Source organism: Camelus ferus, chromosome 3, assembly GCF_009834535.1.
Source record: "Camelus ferus isolate YT-003-E chromosome 3, BCGSAC_Cfer_1.0, whole genome shotgun sequence".
NCBI classification, from domain to species: Eukaryota; Metazoa; Chordata; class Mammalia; order Artiodactyla; family Camelidae; genus Camelus; species Camelus ferus.
Genome location: NC_045698.1, coordinates 98939968 through 98964026, shown reverse-complemented (window position 1 = coordinate 98964026; position 24059 = coordinate 98939968). Strand labels below are relative to the sequence as shown.

Sequence of the window (24059 nt, the reverse complement as noted above, 5' to 3'; positions counted from 1 at the left end):
ATTTCAAAAATCTTTGCTAAAATCACAGTCACTAAGATTTTCTTCTGTTTTCTTTTAAAAGTTTTATAGATTTAGCTCTGAAATTCTCCTCTTATCACTGTGGAAGTGTGAGTTATAGTCCACATGTTCTCTTTGAGGTGTAAATTTTCACCTGTAGACAAGACAGAACATTTCTGACACTCAGGATTGGGGACCTTTGAGATTCTGTTTATGCTGGAATCATTTTCATCTTCTTTTGTGGTGTTAGAAACCTTTTGTTTTCCTGAACTCAGTGTGCTGCAGGTTGTGTAATGCCAATCTTCCAATTTATAAATATTAATAAATGTTTAGCATCTTAATGGATAGGAAGATTAATTCATTGCAGACTAGAAAGACAGAGAATGACAGTAACAGCAGCAGTGACGGTACCTGTTGTTGGCGTACTTTCTGTAGCTCTAGCCCTGCACTAAAGAGCTTTAGAGTCATTTTCTCACTGATCTCTACATTAACCTTGTAAAAAGGTAATACGGTTTTTCCCATCTTGGTAATTAAACTGAAACTCAGTGAGATCAAGAACTTGCTTTGGATCTTAGAACTGGGATTCAACCTAGGTCTACCTGATTTAAAAACAACAACAGCAGCAACAAAAACACCACAAAAAGCCATGTTCTTTTTCACCACATTGCACTGACACTTTACAAGTGTCCAGTTTTTGTTCTTGTAGTATCAAAAGGTATTCACCGTTAGGAGTTTCATAGAAAATTTTTGGGTTACCTCTTTAAGAGCCCTTGATTACTGCAGTCTATTAAAACTGGACTCTCCTCCAGTTCAGCTAATGGGAAAGAAGTATTGGGTGTAGATAGCAGTGGCTAAATGCCTAACTGCTTTTTGCATTTAATAATTCAGACTTTGAAACCACTGCAGGAATCTTAATTCAACCTTTCTTATCTTAGGTAGGTAAAAGTAGCTGTTACAGTGCATGCAAAACCTATCTTTCCCCTGGCTCATGAGTTACTAAGAAGTTGTCTAAATTATTATTATTTTAAATGTAACCTTATCTTCTTTGTAAATAGAACAGCTCTCACAGCATCACCTGTCAGGAATTTTAGTTGTTTATATTGCTGAGAGCAGCAAGGTAGTGGTGACAAATAAGGACGAGGAAACATTTCTAGTTATCTTTTAGATACATATTTTCGATTTATATTTTAGAATTGGCTTTGAAACTTGACCATAAGGATTGCAAATGGCTAACTACTTCAGGGTCTCTTCTAAGCCTGGGGACTGCTTAAGTTTATTCTTTAGATCTAGCAGGTATTTGCCTTTGATTAATAATTAAGACATTGCCACAGAGATCCAGGTGTCTGGAAGTAGGATTTTCTGTATGATTGGTGGCAAAGAGTGGAGAATAGTTTCTCTTGTTTGTGTGAATCTACCCTAGATTCAAAAGGCTGAAGATCAAGAAGTCATGTGGTTGACCTATCAGGTTCAGTCCTTGCTTTTTAAGAGATTGTAATCTCAGCCATGTCTGTAGAAGAATGGGTAGGAACAGCTCAAAAGCCATGAGCATAGCTTCAAAAGCTTTAGAAATTCAGAGAATTTAAGGAATTAAGGGGAAAGAATCCTCAACTGAGAGTCAGAAGACCCACGTTTCAGAATCTTAGAATGCTGGAGGTGAAAAGGATTCTAAAAATTATTTAATTTAAATCCTTTATTTTACAGATTAAGAAATGTGGGCCTAGAGAAGTGATCTGTCCAAATTTACAACTAGACCTAGGACTAGAATCCTCATCTTCCTCTCCCACTGAAGCATTCTTTCCATATATTGCTACTTAGTCTGACTTCGCTGCTAATTAACCATGTGAACTCTGGGCAAGTCACTCCACTTTTCTTGGTCTTTTCTTGTAGAATAAGAGAATTTCAAAAGAAGTAGAATGATTTCAGAGGTCTGTTCTAATGTCCCAAATTCTACACGAATGATCCAGAATGTAATTGTGGGCAGTGCTAGTTAGCTTCATAGAAGATGGGCGATCTGATAGGCCCTGGAAGTAAATCCAAGGATTGTTAGAGAAGAGGAGGAAGGGGTGTCATGGGACAGGGAGCAGTGTGAACAGAGGCTCAGAGGTCTGAATGTGTGGCTGTAGTAAAAAGAAATGGCCCGATTATAGCAGGCAAGAGGATCAGTGGGAGATAAACCATTTAAGGAAGCCACGGCCCAGAGATTATTTTATCTCTGGGAAGGGCTTTTGATTCTCTTTCTGTAGAAACCTACAGAAAGCAGGACTGAAAATTAGCCTTTTGTAACATGTCATGATACATGTTGATGCAGTTTTTGGCCTTATGAATGTGTTAGTAAATCAGAATATCTAAGAACATGAATAGGTTAGTGTTAAGGTTCCAGCTAATCACTTCTGCTACCCACATAGAGTTCAGGTAGTTGTTTGTTTGATTTCCATTCCTTATTAATTGTAATAACGCATCTTTTCAGACTTTCAGTGATCAGTCTAGATCTTAAAAGACATGACTCTCTTCAGCTGCATCTCAACACTGTGTAGTCAAATTGTGGGCTCAGGTGGGAAATGCCATTGCGGGGAAGTCTGAGCCTATCTTTGGGCCCTGTCATTTCCTTCTACGTGTACTCTAGTACAATGCAGTGTAGGTTTTGATTGCATGCTTATCTGAAGTGTTCTTTAGTTTGTCATGAATGCAAAATTAAAATATATATAGAGAGAGACAGACAGAGAGAGAGAGTGATATTGAGAGCTGTTTGCAGGCTGGGTCTTATCTCCCATATAACTTATAAGGTGCCTAAGAGCAGTGGTGGTGTTTAGTTCATGTTAGCAATATCCTGTTAGGTATTTTAGTTTTACTGTTAGTCTTGTGAATCTTGGGATTACTTTCAGGGCTCCCCGTTTCTGTGGTCTGTTGTAGGAGATTGAAAACATTAGTCCTTTCACCAAGGTAACTGTGAGGCAGAGAAAACTACATATAACTGTACCTGATCTGAAGAATTCTTTTGAAAAAACACCACTAGTTTTCTCTAGTGATAGTATCTTATGGTTTTGTCTTGTGTTAGTGAAGGAACATGTCTATGGGATTAAAAATCTCTGCATTATTTTACATAGTACAGGGCTGCCAGCTTTTATCATTATAAATGAGAGCAGTATTTGACCCAGTGCTCTAGGGATTGATAACATACTTTTTTTTTTTTTCCTTTTAAATGGAGATGCTGGGGATTGAACCCAGGACCTCGTACATGCTAAGCATGTGCACCACCACTGAGCTCTGCGCATCCCCAATAACATACATTTAAAGTGAGTAATTGTTAAGTCCCCGTATTATATCTGTTAGTACCATGGTCTTTCATGGCTACAGAACAGGTTTACATAGAATTTTAAATAGAGGAGATCAGGATGAATCTTCAAGTCCTCAGAATATGGCAGCCTCTCCACAAAAAATGCTGGTGGCAGTAGGAGTGCCCTAGTTTTTTCTCAGGCTCATGTATTTCTACCCATAGCTATGGAGTTCCTTTGATTCCTCATTTGGCCATAGAAGCAAAGTAGTTTTAAACTGTTCTAAAATTATTTCATCATGCTTTCATGGGGCCTAAAGAAATATTTTTAGTTTTGTTAGTTTTTGTGAAAGATGTGTGTCAGGCTCCCTAGGCATAGAGATTTCTAGTGATTTCTTGATTCTGGTATTTTAAAAAGATGGGTGTTGGCCCTAGTTGGCAACTCTTTGCATCCGCCAGGGCTGGTTCATTACTTACTTCTAGGCCCATGGGTGACGTCTGTTTCCTGTGATTGAAACCACAAGAAGAAGTGGTGAGAAGCCACTGTAGGATAGGTCCTATCGAGCAAGCAGCAGACATTGGGCTGCTATCAAAAAGAGCAGTAGTAACAGCACCATCTTTAAGGGTCCTTGAAGGGACCCTAGGAATGATCTGACCCAGCCTCCTTTTTTTTTTTTTTTTTTTTTCCAACGTGAGAAGGCCACTCAGGCCTCCAGGTGTTAAGTTGCTCAAGGTCATGTAATTTGGTGAGCTAGCTTTTACACGCCACTAACTATTCATTATTCTTTCTCACATTGCATTGTCATCCCTAAATTTTGTCATTGTGCCCTGCCGGAGTGTTTCCTTAAGCAAAATACTACTGAAGAAGAGTAAATGCTGATGGGCATTTGAATATGAGGATTGGATGATGGCTTTGCTTTTAGATGGCTGTGCTATGATTTTTTCATACTCTTTTTGAAGAGATATATACATACATTGTCGAAATAGCAATATTTAAGGATCCTAAATTTTTATTTTTATTTCACTTAGTATTTGAATATTCTAGCCATTATCTCCGCACAGATAGTTTTACAACATTGCAATTGTAGTTTCTAGGTGTTTTCTGCTTTTGAAACAATGTGTCATAAATATTTTTCATCTTTCTAATCTTTGAAAATCGCTACTTTTTTGAAATGGATGTATCTTTTGTTATAAAAGTGATACATATTTTTCTAAGAAAATATAGATGTTTATAAAAATAAAGTAAAACAATCCCCTATCTTGTTTTCCAGAAATTATAGTAATTTTTCAATAGTTAAACCCAAAGAGAAAAATATATGAAACATGGAAATCTCTTTGGAGCCTAAGTTTTGGCATGAAATTCTCTATGTGTTTGCATTAGAGCATAGTTCCACACAAGTATAGTTGCTAGCAGTATCAGAAGGACCTTGTTTTAACTCTTGCTTATATTTCTGGTGATAGAGGAGTGACGAGATTTGCCTCATGCTGTCTCCCCCCACTCTTTAGCCAATTTTCTCAAAATAAAATCTTGTCGTAGATTTGTAAAAGACCAGAAGATGTTTTCTATGGTTTCATAAGATCAAGTCTGGCTTTTTGAGTAGTAGTATAATTTTTGGATCAGTTAAACTATTATCAGTAGACTGTGATTATTTCTGGGTATTCAAGAATGATGTGAATATACAAGAAAAGAGGTGTAACCATCATTTAGAAATGAAGGGTTTGAGAATGGGATTTAAAACAAGGTGGCCTTATACTTGGTGCCTGTATGTAGGAGCAGCATCAGCTGCAGGAACTTCCTGTCTGCCAGGCCTTTGGGTGTGTCGTTCACATGCTCACCCTTGAGGAAGAGTAGATGTCTGGCTACTCACATCACGACATGGGAGGAGAAGACAGTTGCTACGGAGATTGGGAAACAGCATTCCTGAGTCATTGACTGTTTGCAAATGAATGCACAACACCCCTTTTTTTAAAGGAGCAATCACAATCTCTAAGCTAAGGCAGTAAAGAGCTCTCTCTAATAAGAAAGTAAAGAACAAGTTTGAGTATTTGGAGCTTGAGAAATATGTCAGAACTTTGGAAAATAAGGCTAATGTTACTTATTATTTTCTATATATGTATTTGAAAGTTTTATCAGAACCTTAGGATGTTTGAAAGGTAGGAAGCTTCACTTACTCAGCTCTCTCACCAGATGACAGAGTATGTGTACACCTCCTTCCTGACAGCAAAGAAGATGGGCGTGTCTGCTGCACCATGTGGTTCAGGATAGGAGACTAGGCCTTCCAGAATCTGAGCACTTTTCTCCTACTAGCAGCTTGTTTTTTTTAGCCTATGAGTGCTTCATAATGCACAGGGCTGGCAGTTTATTTGGATGGACAGAGAGGAGGAATGCAATGTTCCCAGCCTGGTTTCCACCTGTTCTGCTGAGCTGGAATAGTGAAACCTGAGTGGACTTTCCTTCTTCCTCTAGGCTATCGGCTATCTAGGATACAGGCTCTGCCAGTCCCAGGCTTCTGGATGAGCTAAACTGGAGGCAAAAAGTTACCTTCTTTTCCCCAGGAGACTTGCCTTCTTCAACTGTTAGAGGATTGTTAGAACATATTGGATCTGTCTGTCAGAGGATTAAATTCTAATATAAAGATGGTTTTCCCCTCATTTTAATTACAATTGGGAAATACGGTTTATTGGAAAGCAGACGTCAACAGTTTTAGACAGTTGTGAGGGAAATTGAGTTTGCTTTGATTTTATAAGTAAGTTACTTCAAATTTATTGCAAAAAGGAATGGAGTACAGTTACCTAATGCTCTTATATGGCACTTCTAACTTGTGCTTAAGATTTTGGACTCTCCTCTACTGTTTCCTTTGTCATCTCTTGTATGAATTCTAACGAGTTTAACTCTCCAGTACTGAGTTTAGCTGTGGGGCCGCCAGGACAGTGTGGAATTAAACAGACGAGCTGCTAGAGGCTTACTTACTCCTTTTAGCACTTTTTCCTTAGCGATGATGGAGAACATGACAGAGCCATCCTCGTTTCTGGGGACTGCTGGATAATCTTCAGTTTTCTTTCCCTTAAACACATTTAACTTTATAATTAGCTTTAGATTAGCTTTATAGTTCATATTTTTCAATTCCTGGTCATTTTGTGTTTCTCTTTTAGACCTCCTTTCCTCTGATAGACCCTTTTTCTTTTATTTTTCTTTTTTTGAAGTGGGTACTCCAGTTCTACACACTTTTTGATACTTTTGGCACCAATAAGTAGTGATGGCCCAGAATCTAGTTTGTTTCTCTGTAAATGGTAGATGAGATATTGACTCATTTGATGTCATCTTTGGGCCATTATTTGAAAATGGAAGGGAAAGTTTCCTACATTTGAAGGCATTCATTATTTCCTTTTCTCTAGTTCTAATTGACTTCTCTATAAGGAGTGGGAATTGAAGGTAATTCCATTGGTTCCATCATCATATATTATTTACCTTTTACAAAGCACTTTGCAAAACAAAGTGCTTCGTATCTGTTTTATTATTTATTCTTCACACTAGTCCTGTGAGACAACATAGTTCTTAAGATAGGAAGACTGAAACCGTGGTGGATAAAAAGAAAAGTTAATATGCCTTTATTGTCCTTTAGTGGAAATGCGGCGAATTTTATGGCAAAGCTGGCATAGAATTCATTGGTAATTGAATTCAAGTCCATGTTATGACCCTCTGTTGCCTCACTGTCCTAAGGAGCTGAGTATCAATCCCATGCTAGGATAAAAAAAATGAATCAGAGTCAGAACGTGCTCTCTGTTCTGTGTGATTCTGGACGACACGTACCTTACCCGTTCCTTTCTGGGTAGGTAGGTTAGGATTGGAAAAAACGTCGTTGTTGGCTGCAGTGACACTACTTCCCATTTTACCTGTAGGCAGCCTATGTCTTTACTGGAGGCTTATTGCTTTTCAAAAGAGGTGGAAGACTTCCTAGGTGACATGTGTCCCATAATTGGATATTTTCCACAAGGACAGCTAACAAATATGTCACGTGGGCTGAAGCACCAGTCGGGGTCCCCTGGGCTCATTCATAGGGAAAGATACTACTCTTGAAAGTTTGGTCTGTATGGTCTATAATAAGCGTACTGTCATAAACCTTGACTTGAAACTTTCCTTCAGTTTGCTCAGTTTGAATACAGTAATGAATGAATGAAAATACTGTGCTTAGGATGATGCTCCTCAACCTGTAGTGATGCTAATTTTAAAAATATTTATTAAATATTGGACATACCAAATGAATAAAACATGGGTTCCTGCCCCCACGCAACTTACAGTTTGGTCCACAGAAACAGCTACAATAAATGATCTGAAGAAGGATCTGATATAAAATATTTAGAGCCTGGCTTGGCTGAGTCCTCCTTTAGATCTTTTTGTGAAATGACTGACTATGGCTAAGAGTATAATTTATAGATGAGGAATAACTTTTTCCTTATGCTCTGTTGTTGGAGTGCAGTGTCAACTAGTATGGTCTTCCGGTGTCTATTTTACAAGACATCTTTCTGTCGTAACGACTGCAGGATTGCCTTTACAGAGTAAGTTCTCACTGCTCCATTTCATGGTCTTAGTGGTCCCAAGAAGTGTGTGTCTGGCTTTGTTTTGTTTTGTAGTAACAGGGGAGCTGAAGCATGGGGAATCAGTGTGATTTGCTCAGAATCATACTTGCAGTTTTTAGGATGCCAGAAATAAAAATCAGGACTCAGGGTCTTTTTCCTTTAGCTCAAGTTCTAGATAAATTTTGTCAGTTTCCTTAATGTATCTGTTGCCTTCTTTTAGACAACAAACTTAAAGAGCTTAAAACAAAACCCACTTACTAGCTCACAGTTCAGTTGGTCAGAAGTCCAGCATGGATAGTGTGGTTGGGTTTTCAGCATATCACAAGATGACATCAAGATGTCAGCTGGCCCATTTCTCAGCTTTAGGTGCTGGAGGAAAATCTTCCAGGCTCATTCAGGTTGTTGGCAGAATTCAGCCTCTTAAGAGTTGTAGGACTGAGGTCCTGTTTCTTTGCTGGCTTTCAGCTCCTAGAGGCTGCCTGCAATCCCTGCCCTTTGGCCCCTTCCATGCACAAGCCAGAAATAGCACACTGAATTCTTTTGTCTCTGACCTCTCACCCCAGAGTTAAAGGACTTTTGTGATTGGGTCAGGCCCAAATGGGTAATTTCCCCTTCTTAAAAGTCTGTTGTGCCAAGTAACATAACCTAACCACAAGAGTGATAGCCTGTCATATTTACAGTCCTGGTGATTATACAGGGTGAGTACATCAGGTTAGGACTCTTGGGGGACATCTTAGAATTCTACCTACCACACTAAACATTTTCTTCTCACTGAATTAGCCCATGAGCAAGGGTGGAGGGAGGAAGAGGGAGAGGTAGGAATTGAATATGTTGAGGCAGTTAGTGAATTGCATTGTGATTATAGGTGTTATGAGAAAAGCCTATAGTTACCAGGAATCCTGGGGCTCCTAGAATCAATCAGGTATATTTGTCCCCTATACATTATCCTGAACAAAATCTTTAGAAAGTATTGAAATAAAGGCATACCCTTGTAGGTTTATATTACCAGTATGCTAGCCACATGGTTTGTGGGATTATTGTCCATGATTAACTGTTCTTGTAAGGCACGTTGGTTGGAACTAGAAACACTTTTTGCTATTTAATGTACTCTGTGATCAGGGTAATGCTTAATCATATTCTCTTACTAGATCTCTGCTAACCTCTCTGCCACTAAGGACATTGCCTTTTGTTTGAGTGCACGAGTATCCTGTTCCAAAAGACCATTCTTAGTTGAGAATTCTGTGCACCTTTTCTAACTAGAAAGAAAAGTTAAAGATTCACAGAATTGGGTAGAAGTGAATCAGTGCCTTGGGTGAATTTCTGATATTACTCAATGTATAATAGGTCCAGTTCTGTTACTAGGCAAACAGGGAATCTCTGTCCAAAAGACTGCCAAGTTTGGTCCCATCGGCCCACTTCTTAAAGACTGAAATATTAATAGATACAACCACCATCACCACAACAACAAATCCAGTTATGGAGAAGAAGTTTTACATTTCATTTGCATTTATTATGATACTAATTGATCAGCGTATGTTTCAAACTCCTTAGGTCATAAATTTAATTGGATTGGACTCACAGGACATACCTTGGGGTCTTTTGACTTTTTAATTTCTGGTTTCTTTTAGAAACCAAACTCATAAGTGTCTAGGAAGTTTCTTATTTCCTGCAGTTGGTAACCAAAAGATTTATCTTACCACATATTACATTAGGATGTGGTGACTGAATCAGAACCTTGAATTACTCTCTGGAAGGAGAGTGATGGGACAGCTTTTTATTTTTATGTTGATTGATGGTCTTAATGCAGAGCAGTGCCCAGCCAAGTGTATTTATTTTTGATGCTGTTACTTTTGATGCAGTTCACCTTTGAGCAATTTGTGTTAACTTAAATCAGATTTAATAATACTGAGAATCCTTTAGAGAAAATCAATTTCATTTTAATAAATGCAGTTTTGTTAAGCTCTTTTCCTGTACCAGCAAATGATCTTCAGAAATTTATTTACTCATCTAATTCTATTTATAAAAAATTCCTATTGAATACATGTTTTTCTACTCCTTCTTTTTTAAGAGATATGCATTCTCTTTATTGAAGTACAGTCAGTTCACAATGTTGTGTCAATTTCTGGTGTACAGCATAATGTTTCAGTCATACATATTACAGATACCCTTTTGAAGGGGTAGGCAATTAGGTTCATTTATTTGTTTATTTTTTTTAGAAGAGGTACTGGGATCGAACCCAGGACCTAGTGTGTACTAGGCAAGCACTATACCACTTGAGCTATATCCTCCCCCCTTTTCCTACTCCTTTTTAAAATAAAAATTTTATACTTGTATTGATCATTGCATATAAATGGAAGATTATTATAAAAATTGAGTAACAAGCAAAAATCTAGACTGTTTAATCGACAATATTACCACTGTTAGATGGAGGCTCCCAGGAGAAGATAAACAATACTATCTTGGAGTCACAGTGACTTTAGATTCTCTGAATGTTAACAAGGGCCCCTTCTGAGGATACAAGCAGGCCAAGCCATGGGGAATTTAGGGGAACATCACAGTTGAGTATCTGCTGGGGCTACAGTAAGGGCCAAGTAGTAGATATTCAACAAAATATGGTTAGGAAAGGACTCAGCTCACCAAGGCCAACCTTCAGCTCTCCTGAGTAAGCCAAAGTAGAAAAATTCTGTCGGGAAGAATGAGTGTCCTTCATAGTCCAGGCAGTAGAGGAAGGAAGGGAGGGAAGACACTGTTATCATATAGTTCAGACAAGCCAAGAACGTGGGTCCGGCTCACTGGTATTGGCAATTTAAAAAGCCAGAACGTAAGTGGGTGATAGTGATGACAGTCTTCCAGGGTCTGGCTCAAGTCTCATCGTTCCTTTTTAATTGTGCTCTCTGGCACAGAGCAGTCATCCTGGAATCTTTGTCCTAGGGATTTCGTCTTCCATGTGTTAGATCCGTTTCTTGTATTTTGAGTCTTTCACTTTCTTGGTTTGCTCCCTCGTTTTGGTGGAGCATATCCTGCAGTAGCTTACTGAGGTGCATAGGGATAAATTTGTTGAAAGTGTAAATGTCTGAAAATGGCTATTTGATTGATAATTTAGGTTGGTATAGAATTCTAAGTTACAAATTATCTTCCAATTTTAAAAGACCTTTTTTCATTGTCTAACTTTTGGTATACTGTTTTAAAAATTAAAAGCTGCTCTGATTCCTTTGTATATGACCAATTTTCCTCCTTTCAAATTGTAGAATTTTCTTTATTTTCCCAGTGTTTTGGTATTTCACCATGATACGCCTTTGGTGATCTGTTTTTGTCTTTTATAATAGTCTTAACCTTCAGTACTGGAAAATATTCTTGAATTACTTCCTTCATAGCTTGCTCCTCTGTTTCTCCTATTATTTGAATATTGGACCTCCCAAACTGATCTAATTTTCTTATCTTTTCTCTCTCATTTTTCCATTTGTCGTTCTGCTCTACTTTTTGGGAGATTTCCTCAAATTCTTATCTTCCAACAATCCTTTGAGTTTGCTCTTGAGTTTCTGTTATCATGTTTTCAACTCTTAAGGGTTCTTTTTCCTCTGAATGTTTCTTTTTAAAATGGCATTATGTTCTCCCCTGTGAATATTAATTTTTTAATCTTTCTTTTCCTTGCGTATTCTATATATGATGAGTTGTTTTTTTCCCTTCTCTTATTACTATTTTTCCTCAGATGTTTGGTAGTCCTGGGCTGTCTGCCAATGTTTAAGAATGAGGAACTAAAGGAAGGGAGGGTATAGCTCAGTGACAGAGTGCGTGCCTAGCATTCATGAGGTCCTGGGTTCAATCCTTAGTACTTCCATTAAAAATAAATAAATAAACCTAATAAATAAATAACCCCCCCTACCAAAAGAAAAATAACTAAGAACGAGGGACTAAAAACTCATTGGAAACTCTGGATGCCTGGATAAGTTTTGTTAGCTGTGCAGTTTACTGTAGGACAGTCCTGTCCAATAGAAATACGATGTGAGTTCTATGTGTAATTTTTGATTTTATAGTGGCCACAGGAAAAGACGAAAAGAAAAAAGTGAAAAGAAACATGTGAAGTTAATTTTAATAATACAATTTTTAATCCAGTATACTTAAAATATTATTTCAACTTGTAACAGATACAACAACTATTAGCGTGATGTTTTACATTCTGTTTTTTAATCTTAAGTTATTGAACTCCAGTTTTTATTTTACATCTATAGCACATTTCAATTCAGGTAATAAATTTTTATAAAAATACTTAATGTATATTTAGATGTCATAAAATTTACAAGTGAAAGGTAAATTCACATTCCTAGCTTGTTCCAAACCTACTTATTTAATAACAATAAAACATTCATTTTAAAAATTAAATAAAATTAAAAATTCCTTCCTCATTTGCACTAGCCACATTAGAAGCACTGGGTAGTTACAGTGTAATTACAGGTGGCTGGTAGCCACCATGTTGGATGGCAGAGCTCTAGGGTGATCTACTTGGACTGTGTCAGTAGCTTAAGGTTGTTTTCAATTCCCCAGAGAAGACTCTTCCAGCCTTTTACCTCAAGGGTAAGGGCTTTGGGGTGCTGGGGTCCTGAGAAACTGGAAGAGGGAAAGTGCTGGTGTCTTAGCATGTAGTGCATGTAGATTAACTTCCTCTTCTTTTTGATAAAGGATTCCTGCCCACAGCTGTGCCTGGCATCCCCCAGTCCAGATATCAGTGTTTTACCCTCTTCTAAGAATATGTTTCCAGACTTCTGTTGGAGCAGGGGAGGGTGGTCTCCTGATGGCATAGGGGAGGGGTCTTGAGGGTAACCAGAGGGTCTATAGATCTTACTGCTTCTTAAACAGCTTTCAACCCGTCTTCTTGGTTTTTGCTTCCGTCCCCACCCCCACCCCGCATTTCTCCACGTGCCTGGTGCTGCTGATTCCGGAGCCTTTTGAGGGTCCTTAAATACAATTTGGATTGGTTATTGGTTTTTCCTACTTCTGGTTTAGGACTCAGCTTTCATAGGTCTTTTGGGTTTTAGTCCTGTTTATCTCCCAGCTTCAAAAGTTGGTTGCAATTATGCTTTTCTTGTTCTCCATAAACTTGTAGGCTTCTTCCCATCATCATTCTTTTCTTTCTAAAAATTCATTTTCTGCAGATGTAGAAGAGTTCCAGGAAAGGGGAAAATTACATTCTTTGATTCAGTCTGCCATCTTCTACCTGGAAGTTCCTAATACTCTGTACTTATGAGCAGATTTTGATATACTTGTTAAAATTTTCATTCAGTCTTCTTCCTCCAGTATCTATATTTGTACTTAAAAGGTTTTAGTGATAGTCTTAATGGAAAACTTAGTAGGAGAGACAGGCAGATGAAGTATTTACTGCAGAGAGACTCAGAGAATTAGGGTTTAGTTTGGCAGCAGAGAAAATTGATAGCAAACAAGGAGAATGTTGAGAGTGGAAGCATTTAGAAGTAGGTAGGGTCATTAGAGACTGTGTAAAAGAGCTTGAACCTCTGAGGCATAAGGCATAAATACAGCTCCAGTAGCATTTACTGTCCTGGACTCCACTATTTTTGGTCCTTTTTACTTTTCATGAGCTAAGGAACCTCTTAACATACCACAGAGAATCCACAAAATAATGATACCATTAATGAAAAACTGAACAGAGCTTACACTTGTAAACTATATGCATAAGATTGGTAAGGAAACACACATAATATTTAATAAGTAAATTAATACACCCTCAGTGAACTGTAGCAGCAAGTTCCGTTTGAGTAACAGAATTGAGCTTGCTGTTTGGGTGTTCTATTGGGTTCTGAAACAGAATTTTGCCCGTACTGTGATTCACTTTGCTGGCAGATGCTGCCCTCTGTTGGAGTAGTTGAGGAAATGCAGCTTTTATCCTGCATGGATCATTTTTGCTGTCCTTGCTCTAATTGATCACTAAAACATGGATAATTTTTTTTAAGAATTAAAATTAGAATCTGCTTCTAATGATGCACCAAGGAAAACAAGAGAAACTATTTTCTTCCTTCTTAAGAAAATGTCTATTTAGTTTTGTATTTAAAGGCAACAGTTAGTGGGCATTAAATGGGAACAAAACAGAAGAATTTGGGGAATGCAAAGATTTTGGGCTTGGAATCTGGAGACCAGATTTCCATACCCAGCTTGCCCCTGATCATGTGACCTCAGTGATTTATTCTACCTGTCTAAGCTTCAGTTTCTTCACTGATGTAATGAAGAGGTGGAATAGATTTGAAGACTTCTCCAGGGATTATTATTGGAGGAGAGCAGCCCCGGATTATGGTATTTATTCATAGGAGGTATAATGACTAAATCTTAGGCTCTGCCCTGAAGGAACTTAGTCTGGAAAGGGGTAGAGGAGGCAGACAATCAAAAGAAAGTTGTAGTCCATTACTGGTGCTGTGAGACAGGCAAGTACCTATTTCTGCAGAAACACAAGGAGAAGTACCTGTCTAATTAGAGGAGGTATCACCCTGCAGGGCCTGTTGGAGCTAGCCTTGAAAGCACGGTCTAGGCTGAGGGAAGCAGCAGCCTAGAGAAAGTCTGGGGTGGTGAGATAGCATGATCAGTTTGTGGGCCTGCACTAGTTCAGGATGCCCTGAAGATAGAGTTTGAGGTGGACGGTTTATTGAGAGATGGGTCGAGGGAAAGAAGCCCAAAGTGTCATAGGCCATGCTGAAGAACGGGGATTTTAACCTGAGGGCAGTAGGGATCTATTACAGTGTTTTGAATGGGAAATAACGTGGGCAGCTTGGCATTGTAGAAGGATTACTCTTGGATATAGTATAGAGTGTGGATCTGGTGTTGGGCAGATGGGACTGAAGGCAGGGAGATCAGTTAGCAGGCTATTGGAATAAACCAGGCAGGAGATCATAGTGCTGTGAACGTTAGTAGTGGGGATGGACAGAAGAGAAATGAGCGTCTGTGGGCAGAAACAAGAGGTTTCTGGTTTCCTGTTCTTTAACTTAACCTGCAGCTGTGAACAATCCAGCTGGCACTGATTCATTAGACCCAGGTTCTGTTTCCTGTGGTATATTTATCCCAGTTGCTTGGTTTGGAGAAAACATTTTGAGTTTAGGGGGCAAGGTTCTGGAGTACATACGTTTAATGTTGCAATGGCATCCTAACTATACACACTCATCCTTTCTGTGGCTTGTTTGACCTCTGTCGGCCAGGTAACTTAGGGTAGAGACACAAGGAACTGTGAGTCCCTTGGGTGTTACTGTCTCTGCCTCATCTTCCTTCTGCTTTTGCTGCCCAGTGAGCAGCACACACAGAAGTAACTTTAGATCCCACTGACAGTGAGCAAGGTTCCTACAGTTTCAGGTAAATGATTAGCATTCCATCAACAGAAGCTTGACCTCCTCTCGACCGTAGAGGGCAAAGTTAAGATTCACAGTTTACACTGCATTTAACCTAACTCTGACACAGGGAACATGAACGTAATGACATAGATTTTTCTTGTCTGTAGAAAGATTAGTAAAGTAGCTTTGTGGCGGCATCAGAACTAGTATTTCAGGAAAAGTTGAGGAAAGTTAGAGGCATTTATGATACTCATCTAAGGACATTAGCAAAAATAAACGAAGTTTAAAATCAAGTTTTAAAATGAAGAATTCTTGCTTTCCCACACTTGCTTGTTCAGACTTTTTTGGGGTAAAGTACAGCATATATGCAGAAGAGAATATAAAACATACAGAATAATTATAAATTGAACAACTATGTAACCATCATCCATATCAAGAAGTAGAATATTATTGTTAAGCGCCCCGTAAGCTCCCACTCCCCTTCTGCAATCACCACTCTTCCACTCCCCCCCTCCCCCAGTGACCACTGTTTGGACATTTGTGGTTATTATTCCTTTTATTAATTTCCTATATTACATAATTCAGTTTTGCATGTTTTTAAAATCAATGTAAATGAAATAATACATTCACTTTTATGTTTGTGAGTAGCAATAAATTCACTCACTTTCTCTGAGGAATTGTTTTCCATTGTACTGATTGTCCAGGATATCCATTCTATTCTTGATGGCTATTTGGGTTGTTCTCCGTTTTAGATATTGCAGCATTGCCATGAACATTCTTGTTATACACAGCCTGCTACATATATGCAAGTTTCTGAAGGGTAGATTTATAGAAATTGTTGGGTTAAGTTGTAGTGTGCCTGCATATTTAGCTTTACTGGATGATGCCGTACTGTTTTCCAAAGTGACCTTGGCAGTTCACGTTACCACCAACGCTGTGAGCGCCCCCGCTGCTCTGTGACTAGCCACATATGACAGTTTTTGCTGATCTTTAGAGTGTGAAATGATATCTGTGTGGTTTTAGTTTGCACTTCCTTGTTTAATGAAGTTGAGCACGTTTCGTAGGTTTATCAGTCATCAGATTTAGAGTCTTTTCAGTTCCCCACCTTTTTTTTTCCCAAAAGAGTTATCATATATTAGTGACCTTAAAACTCCTCTTGCCCCTTACCTAAGGCAATGTGCTAAGGAGTAGTCTAGTAGAAATCTTCTAGTTTGTGTGAAGGAGCCTGGATTCTTTGAACTTATTTTCTCTTCTTTTTTTCCCCAACCCATCTGCTGTTTGGGAGGTTTCCTGACATTTCACTGATCTCTCTTCTCTTTCTTCTCCCTCCTTTTTCCTGTTTCCTAGACTCTGAAGCGGCTCATGGCAGATGAGGTAAGGAATTTTGTTCAGCATGTGCATGTTCTAGCTCATTTCCTACACCATAATATTTACCAGTTGCCATAACTTTGATTTTCTATAACTTGCAACCGTGATATGGGTTCTATTCTGAAGTCATCCCAAAGCTTTCTCCTAACTCTTTGCTCTGTTTGGCCCATTGCATGCATTGCCTTGGCATATTCGTTGGCTTCCACGGTTAGGCATGGTCTTTAAACTCCAACCTGGCTTGCTGTCTGCATGCCACTCATATCATTTGAAGCAAGCCCCAGAATGCTTGCAGATATTTACTGTTATTTTCAAACAGGTAATGCCGATAAGCTGCAGCTTATCAGTACCTCTTTTTGAACTGAACATCCATACGTAAGGTCTGAGGAGTGGTTTATAAACATTTGGTTGACAGAGAGATGGCATATACACCCCTGAAATAGACTGTATTCCTTCCGAAGGGAATTTTGGAGGATATGTCTTGCACTTTTGTTGCCTGCATAACACAAGTGCTGTGGAGTGTACGGAAGAAAAAAAAAGAATGGTTCCTGGTTTTAAGGCATTTCCTTGTTTATTGTATATGACTTATATCCATTAAAATCTATGGTCGCATTCACCTCTCAAAGGGAGAGATCCTCCGAGGGCCACATGTTTTTGTTGAAGAACGAGAGGGAAGTGGCATTTTACTGAGCACTTTGCACATGAGCTGCTTTCAGTTCTATGCTGCTAGAGGGCTTAGAAATGGCAGGGGAGCTAAAGAACCAAGTTTTTGTTTTTTTTTTTTTAGAGAGTTTCCAAATCTTAATACTTCAGTCCTCTTATCTTTGGATGAAGGTGAGACGATAGAGTCAGTATAGTAAATTAGATACAAGGAAGCCTGGCTTCTTTTCATCTCAGAGGAGTCTTGAACTGCCCACAGGCAGAAGGAACCATGTACATATAAGAGATTAGAGAGTTGGCTATTTGATGTGAGGTTTGTTGTGTAAATAAAAATGGACCACTGCTAATACTTTTTTCTTTTTCTTAGCTGGAGAGATTTACCAGCATGAGAATTAAGAAGGAAAAAGAAAAGCCCAATTCTGCACATCGAAATTCTTTATCATATGGTGATGATCCCACAGCACAGTCATTGCAAGATGTTTCAGATGAGCAAGTTCTAGTACTCTTTGAACAGATGCTGGTAAGTTTCCCACCCCAAAACATTGCTGCTTCTTGAAAATGCATTTATGGGCACGGTGGGCCCTTTTTCTTGTGCAGTCCCCCCTTAACTAGCCTTTAATTACAAAACATTCCAGGCTTAGCAAAGAACTTAATAGCAGTCCCATTAATGAGGGGACTAAATACATGCTTATCCACTACGTAAGATAGGAATCTATGAATAAGACTGAATTATCTGATCACTAACCACCTTGTTAATGTCCTTTAGTCCAGCAGCACTTTAGCTACCAACTCATGTGGTAGTGTGGCAGTCACCTCTGGATTAGCCAGAGTAGATTAAGTTTTAAAACATTCACAACAAAATCTATACAAAGAAGGAACTGAGGAATGGAAAGGCATTGTTTGCCCAAGGTCTTCTATTTAGTGATGATTCTGGAAAGAGAATTCTGATGCTATAATCGCTAGAAGATCTTAGCTTGTTGCTGAGGTCAGTTCAGTAGTGAACTGTGCACAGATGTGACTGACTGCTGTCCTCAGTGAGGAACACTGAGTGGGGAGGACGCTCATGGAATGGCCACATGATGACAAGTCTTAGAACGTTTTGAGTACCTGCTTGTAAGGTTTCATAAGACCTGTGTATTGACTTAGACATATGATCTCAGATTGAAATAGAGACTAGTGGCAGGTCTAACTTAATTAAAAGCATGGGCTTGAAACCCTTAACACAGAGCCTGGTACATAGTCAATACTTAACCAGTTTGAGTACTACTATTACTATATTTCACTGAAGCTTTCAGTTTGTCTCATAATAATCCAAGTGCCTTAAGAGTCTTAGAGTGTCATCTATCAAGATAATCTCCTGGCCTTGGATCGCAAATTTAGATGTGTTTAAGGCCAGGGGAGATAAAATAAATAAGTTAAACAGGCTAAATAGAAGATGATAAAAAGGAGAAGGAACTGTGGTAAAATGAAGGACTTCTGGCATTTTTGTTAGAAAGGCCAGCCACAATTCAGTTCCAGTAGGTTTTATAGCATTCCAGTTGGAAATGCTAGCCCAGTCGTGGTAGATAATTCTATTTTTAAAAAAGAGCCAGAAATCTGTAATTTAAAAAAAAAATTCTTTACTAGCATCAGATATCATATCCGGCATTCAGATTTCCCCAATTAGGTCATTTTTTAAAAGAACAGTTTCTTTGTTCAAATCAAAATTCCAGGTAAGTTTTATCTGAATGAGGTATAGGTTTCCTCCCTCTTTTATCCTTGTTATTGCTTAAAAAAATTTGTTGAAGAAATTGTTTGACCTTTAGAGTTTCCCATAATCTGAAATTTGATGATTATATCCTTTGATGCTAGAAATTCATATTTTTATGCGAAGTCTCTCAAGTTTAAAGTGTTGGGCTAGCTGAACAAAATAGACTTTATCTTTGGGTCTGATTCAACCTGAGGGCCACCATTTTGCAACTTACGTGTTCAACTTACCTGTAAAAGGAGGAAGAAAGCACTAGGAATTGAGTCAGAAAAAAGTCAAATTAATATTGCTGTTTGGAGGTAGTGATGTTTTTTCACACATCACACATAAGCACACGCACAGAGAAGAGATTGACTATACCCTGCCCACTTTTTTCTCCTATACTTCATCCATTTCAAATAATACTCTGGACTCTATAGGGTTAAACTTGTGCTCACAGAGACAGGAGGCTCAGACACATGGTTGTACCTGTAACAGGCTCAAGCAGAGCCTTTCTCCCAATAACACACTTCAGGTTATGTCTGTTGAGGAACTTTGTCATAGAGTTTCCAGTTCTTTCTTCATAGGGAAGGAGTTAGAACAGGGACTTAGTTAACCAGGATAATGGGTGTTTAGGTGCAGATTTTGCTGGTGTTTGGATGACGTCAGTCATCTAGTGCTTCAGTCTGAAGAAGTCATTAAGGTCCATCCTAAGTGCAGAAGACATGATGTCTCCTTTTGTTCAATAATACAAAGTAGAATTTCCCCCTGTATCAAGTCCATTTTTGTTAGGAAAAAAGTGTGTTTGTGTACAAATGTTGGGGCTTTACACTAACCACCTTCATCCCTGAGAAATTCTCATCATCCGTAATAGCTTAAATCTCTATGGATCAGGAAAATTTGTTTATTTAATAAGCATTTAATGTGTTCATCTCTTCACTAAATATACTAAATAAATATTAAAGACTGAAAACTTGTAAGGAATTCAAGGCAATTTCCCTCCTCCTTTTCTTCTCCCTCTGCTAGGTGGATATGAACCTGAACGAGGAGAAACAGCAGCCTCTGAGGGAGAAGGACATTATCATCAAGAGAGAGATGGTGTCCCAGTACTTGCACACCTCCAAGGCTGTGAGTCCTGGGGCGGGTACCCATGACATGGCAGGCTGTACCTTTATCTTGGACCTGTTTGTTTTGCCAATTTCATAGGACATATTATGTCCACATTAATTCTATTATCATATTATTATGTATCTACTATATATTTATATATTGTATCATTCATCCTGTTATATAAGCCTACTCACTTTTTACTCTTATTTGAGTGATGTTTCTTACATACCTTTTACCCGATTCAATCTTCATGAAGTATGTATAGGTAATGGGATGGAAATTCTGAGTCTCACATAGTCTGGTGGTGTGTATGATGGATGTCTGCCCTCATATTATTTGAACTTGTGTTAACTAATACTAGGCCCATTGATGACTGGATCCAGTGTTTACTGATCTCTGTGTGCTCCTCTCTAGGGCATGAGCCAGAAGGAGAGCTCCAGGTCGGCCATGATGTACATTCAGGAGTTGAGGTCAGGCTTGCGGGATATGCCTCTTCTCAGCTGCCTGGAGTCCCTTCGTGTCTCCCTCAACAACAACCCTGTTAGGTGAGGATTCTGAGGTGGTAACAGGAGTAAGAGCCCAATGTTAGAGTTCACTGGTGGGGATTAAAGATCAAGGGAGTCAGGGAAGTGTAAGAATGTTCTGGATTCAGAGTAAAGAGTTGCCAGGATACACTTTATTTTGGTGAATAAACATTTACTGATTTGATTTGGTAATACATTGTCTTTGTTCCTTACAGCTGGGTGCAGACATTTGGTGCTGAGGGCCTAGCCTCCTTATTGGACATCCTTAAACGACTTCATGACGAGAAAGAGGAGACTGCTGGGTGAGGACTTTGAAGTCTTGGCATCTTCTAGGTAGAGGGTAGTAGGGGACTTGGCTGTTTGCTCTAAAGGAAAAAAATAGCAGTTAAATGTAAAGTTATGGACTGGGACATTATGCTGTTCGCTAAGGGTGGGGTTTATTGTAGGGTTGACCAGAAGTTGAATGACGATTTATAGGTACAGGAAAAGGAGGAAGAACTTACATTTTACAGTGAATAACATAAGACATATACCACATCAGATATGAGTCTCCCAGCACAGATTATTATCCGGTTTGGAAATACGGTCTGGTCTAGTCCAGAACTTCCTTGTGATCTGGTCTAGGTCATATCTCATTTGGAAGTCTTATAATACACTTGATCAGTTTGGAACTAGCATTATGATAGTCTTCAGGACTGGAATAATTGGGGGGATACTATGCACTGTCTTAGGTCAGGCTACCTTGAAGCCAGCCTGACCCAAAGTGATTTCTCTACCTCCTGGGATGTAGAGACTTGAAGCCTTTGACATAGTGAGGCAGGCAGTAATAGATGGGATGTTATCCTCATAGAATTTAGCACGTAGGAGCCTAGGGGGAATTAAAGGGAAGATTTTAATGTAATATTAAGCTTTTAGTTTGTAACAGGGTTAACCAAAGGTCTTTGATGATGGGGATCCTTCTTCAGCTACCTGTTTTTGCCAGTGTCTCAGGGCAAAGTCCTGTGTGCTAGAATTTATTCAGCTACTTGTTGGGGGTGTTCCTAGACCCTTGTTTACAAGATTAAAAAGTCAAATGGGAAAGGGGTATAGAATAAAGGGATTTCACTGATTATGTCTTCTGCACACAGAAGCTACGATAGCCGTAACAAGCATGAGATCATTCGCTGCTTGAAAGCTTTTATGAACAACAAGGTGAGATTTTTCCCATTCTCATTCCAACCCCCATCACGACCCCTGTTCTTTCTCTTCTCTTGGCAAACTCAAAAAGGAGCTGAGAATGTAAGATTCAAGACTTCTCCTTTCTCTTTTAGTATTGTACCTTTTTTTTTCTTCTTTTAATTATTTTTTAAACAGAGGTACTGGGGATTGACCCCAGGACTTTGTGCATGCTAAGCATGCGCCCTCCCACTGAGCTATACTCAGCCCTCCTAGTGTCGTAACTTTTTGATTGCCGCATACACATTCTTTTATGGATCTTTTCCCCAGTTCTAATGTCTCTTTCAGAAGATGGGCTCAATTTTCTTCCGATTTATACTGTTTTGCTAATTTTTTTTTTAATGGAAGTATAGTTGATTTACAGTGTTGTGTTAATTTCTGGTGTACAGTGTATTGATTTGGTTATCTATCTATCTGTCTGTCTGTCTATCTTCTGCTAATTCTTGAATTTCCTAGCCTATACTTATTATTTCTGGAAGATTTACTTTCCTCTCTGCTTATTTGTCATTCTTTTCCACCAACCTGTTCCTGCTGTAGAATCTTTTCATCCGTTTCTGTCTTTTTAGTATTTAATCCTAAGGAGCTCACAATTATTTGTTCCTGAATGCAAATCTATCTTCCTCACTGTTTAATTTTGTTATAATTATTTCATTGGATGGGGGAGGGCATTAAAAAGAAACATAAGAATCAAAAGTTTTTATTCTTAAAACATGTGGACATCTGTTGTGTCTATTAGAACATTATTTTGCTATGCTCATTTCTGCTTAGCTATATTTGGAGAAGTGTTCTACCCTTGTGTTAGGTTGCTAGGGTTGCTGTAACAAAGTACTACAAACTGGGTGTCTTGAACAACAGAAGTTTATCTCACAGTTCTAGAGGCCATAAGTCTAAGATCACGGTGTTGACAGGGTCGGTTCCTTCTGAAGACTGTGAGAGAGAGTCTCTTCCATCCCTTTCTCCTAGCTTCCAGTGTCCTGCTGGCAATCTTTGACATTCCTTGGCTTGTAGATGCATCACCTCAGTCTCTGCCTTTGTGTTCACATTGTGTTCTTCCTGTGTGCATGTCTGTGTCTACATTTCCCCTTTTTATAAGGACAACAGTTATATTAAGGGCCTACCCTACTGTAGTCTGACTTTGTTGTAAATTAACTAATTATATCTGCCAATGACCCTATTTCCAAATAAAGTTACATTCTGAGACTCTGGGGGTTAGGACTTCAACATAAGAATTTTTGGAGGAGGGAGGGTATAGCTGAAGTGGTATAGAGTGCATGCTTATTATGCATGAGGTCCTGGGTTCAATCCCCAGAGCCTCCTCTAAAAATAAATAAACAAACCTAATTACCTTCCCTCTCAACAAAAAAATTAAAAAAAAAAAAAAGAATTTTGGGAAGAACATCATTCAACTCATAACAACCGCTAAACTTGTTCCTAGTTAGATGCTCTCATCTTTAAACTCCCCTCCTTCTGTTTTTGTCCTGCCAGTTTGGAATCAAGACCATGTTGGAGACAGAAGAAGGAATTCTGCTGCTGGTCAGAGCCATGGATCCTGCTGTTCCCAACATGATGATTGATGCAGCTAAGTTGCTTTCTGCTCTTTGTATCCTGCCACAGCCGGAGGACATGTATGTAACTGGACTTACTTCTCTTCTCCATTTTCTTTTTTATCATCTTCCTTAGTCTAGAGGAATATAGAGTTGTTTGGGTGTCCGCTTAGTCATAAATACTCATTAAGACTGTACTTCTTACGTGAACACTGTGAATCTTAATATTTAAGAAAGAGTAAGAGATGGAGGCCGTTCTGAGTGTACTGCTGGCTACAGAGGTATAGATCTCCAGTAATGTCTGTATTGTCGACAGGGGGTTCTTTTTACATTTTTTGTTTTAATTCAGGAGTAACAACGTTATTTTAAAAATTCAAACAACATAAAAATATATGAAGTAAAATTTAACAGGCTCATTCCTTTGGCACATCCTATTCTGCAGAGGTAACCAGTGTTAATGGTGTGGTAGCAGTCTCATAGACTGTTTTCTAGCACAGACAAATATATTAAATTTCCTAGATTCTAACACACCTGCCACTCCAAAATATGGTATCTTAGAATTAAGGAAAGATGGCTTATTCCTATAAAGCCAATCACACGTATAGGATAGATTTTTATTGTTGTGGAGGAGTTCGGTTTAAGCAAAAGCTAAATCATACCACTTATTCTTTTCAACTTGTTTCTGTATTTAACAGCAGATCTTAGACATTCTTCTATGGCAATACTTCTGGATCTACTTTATTATCT

The 24059-nt window shown here is 38.7% G+C and overlaps 1 protein-coding gene across 1 annotated transcript in view; it reads left to right on the top strand.

Annotated features, from left to right (window-relative positions):
- The window catches only part of DIAPH1 (diaphanous related formin 1), a 90695-nt gene that overhangs the window by 8159 nt on the left and 58477 nt on the right, over positions 1-24059 (top strand). Inside the window, 7 exon segments of the mRNA XM_032476978.1 lie at positions 16516-16542; positions 17561-17713; positions 19946-20047; positions 20444-20574; positions 20769-20855; positions 21681-21744; positions 23254-23393. Of these exon segments, the coding sequence (XP_032332869.1) occupies positions 16516-16542; positions 17561-17713; positions 19946-20047; positions 20444-20574; positions 20769-20855; positions 21681-21744; positions 23254-23393 (704 nt within the window).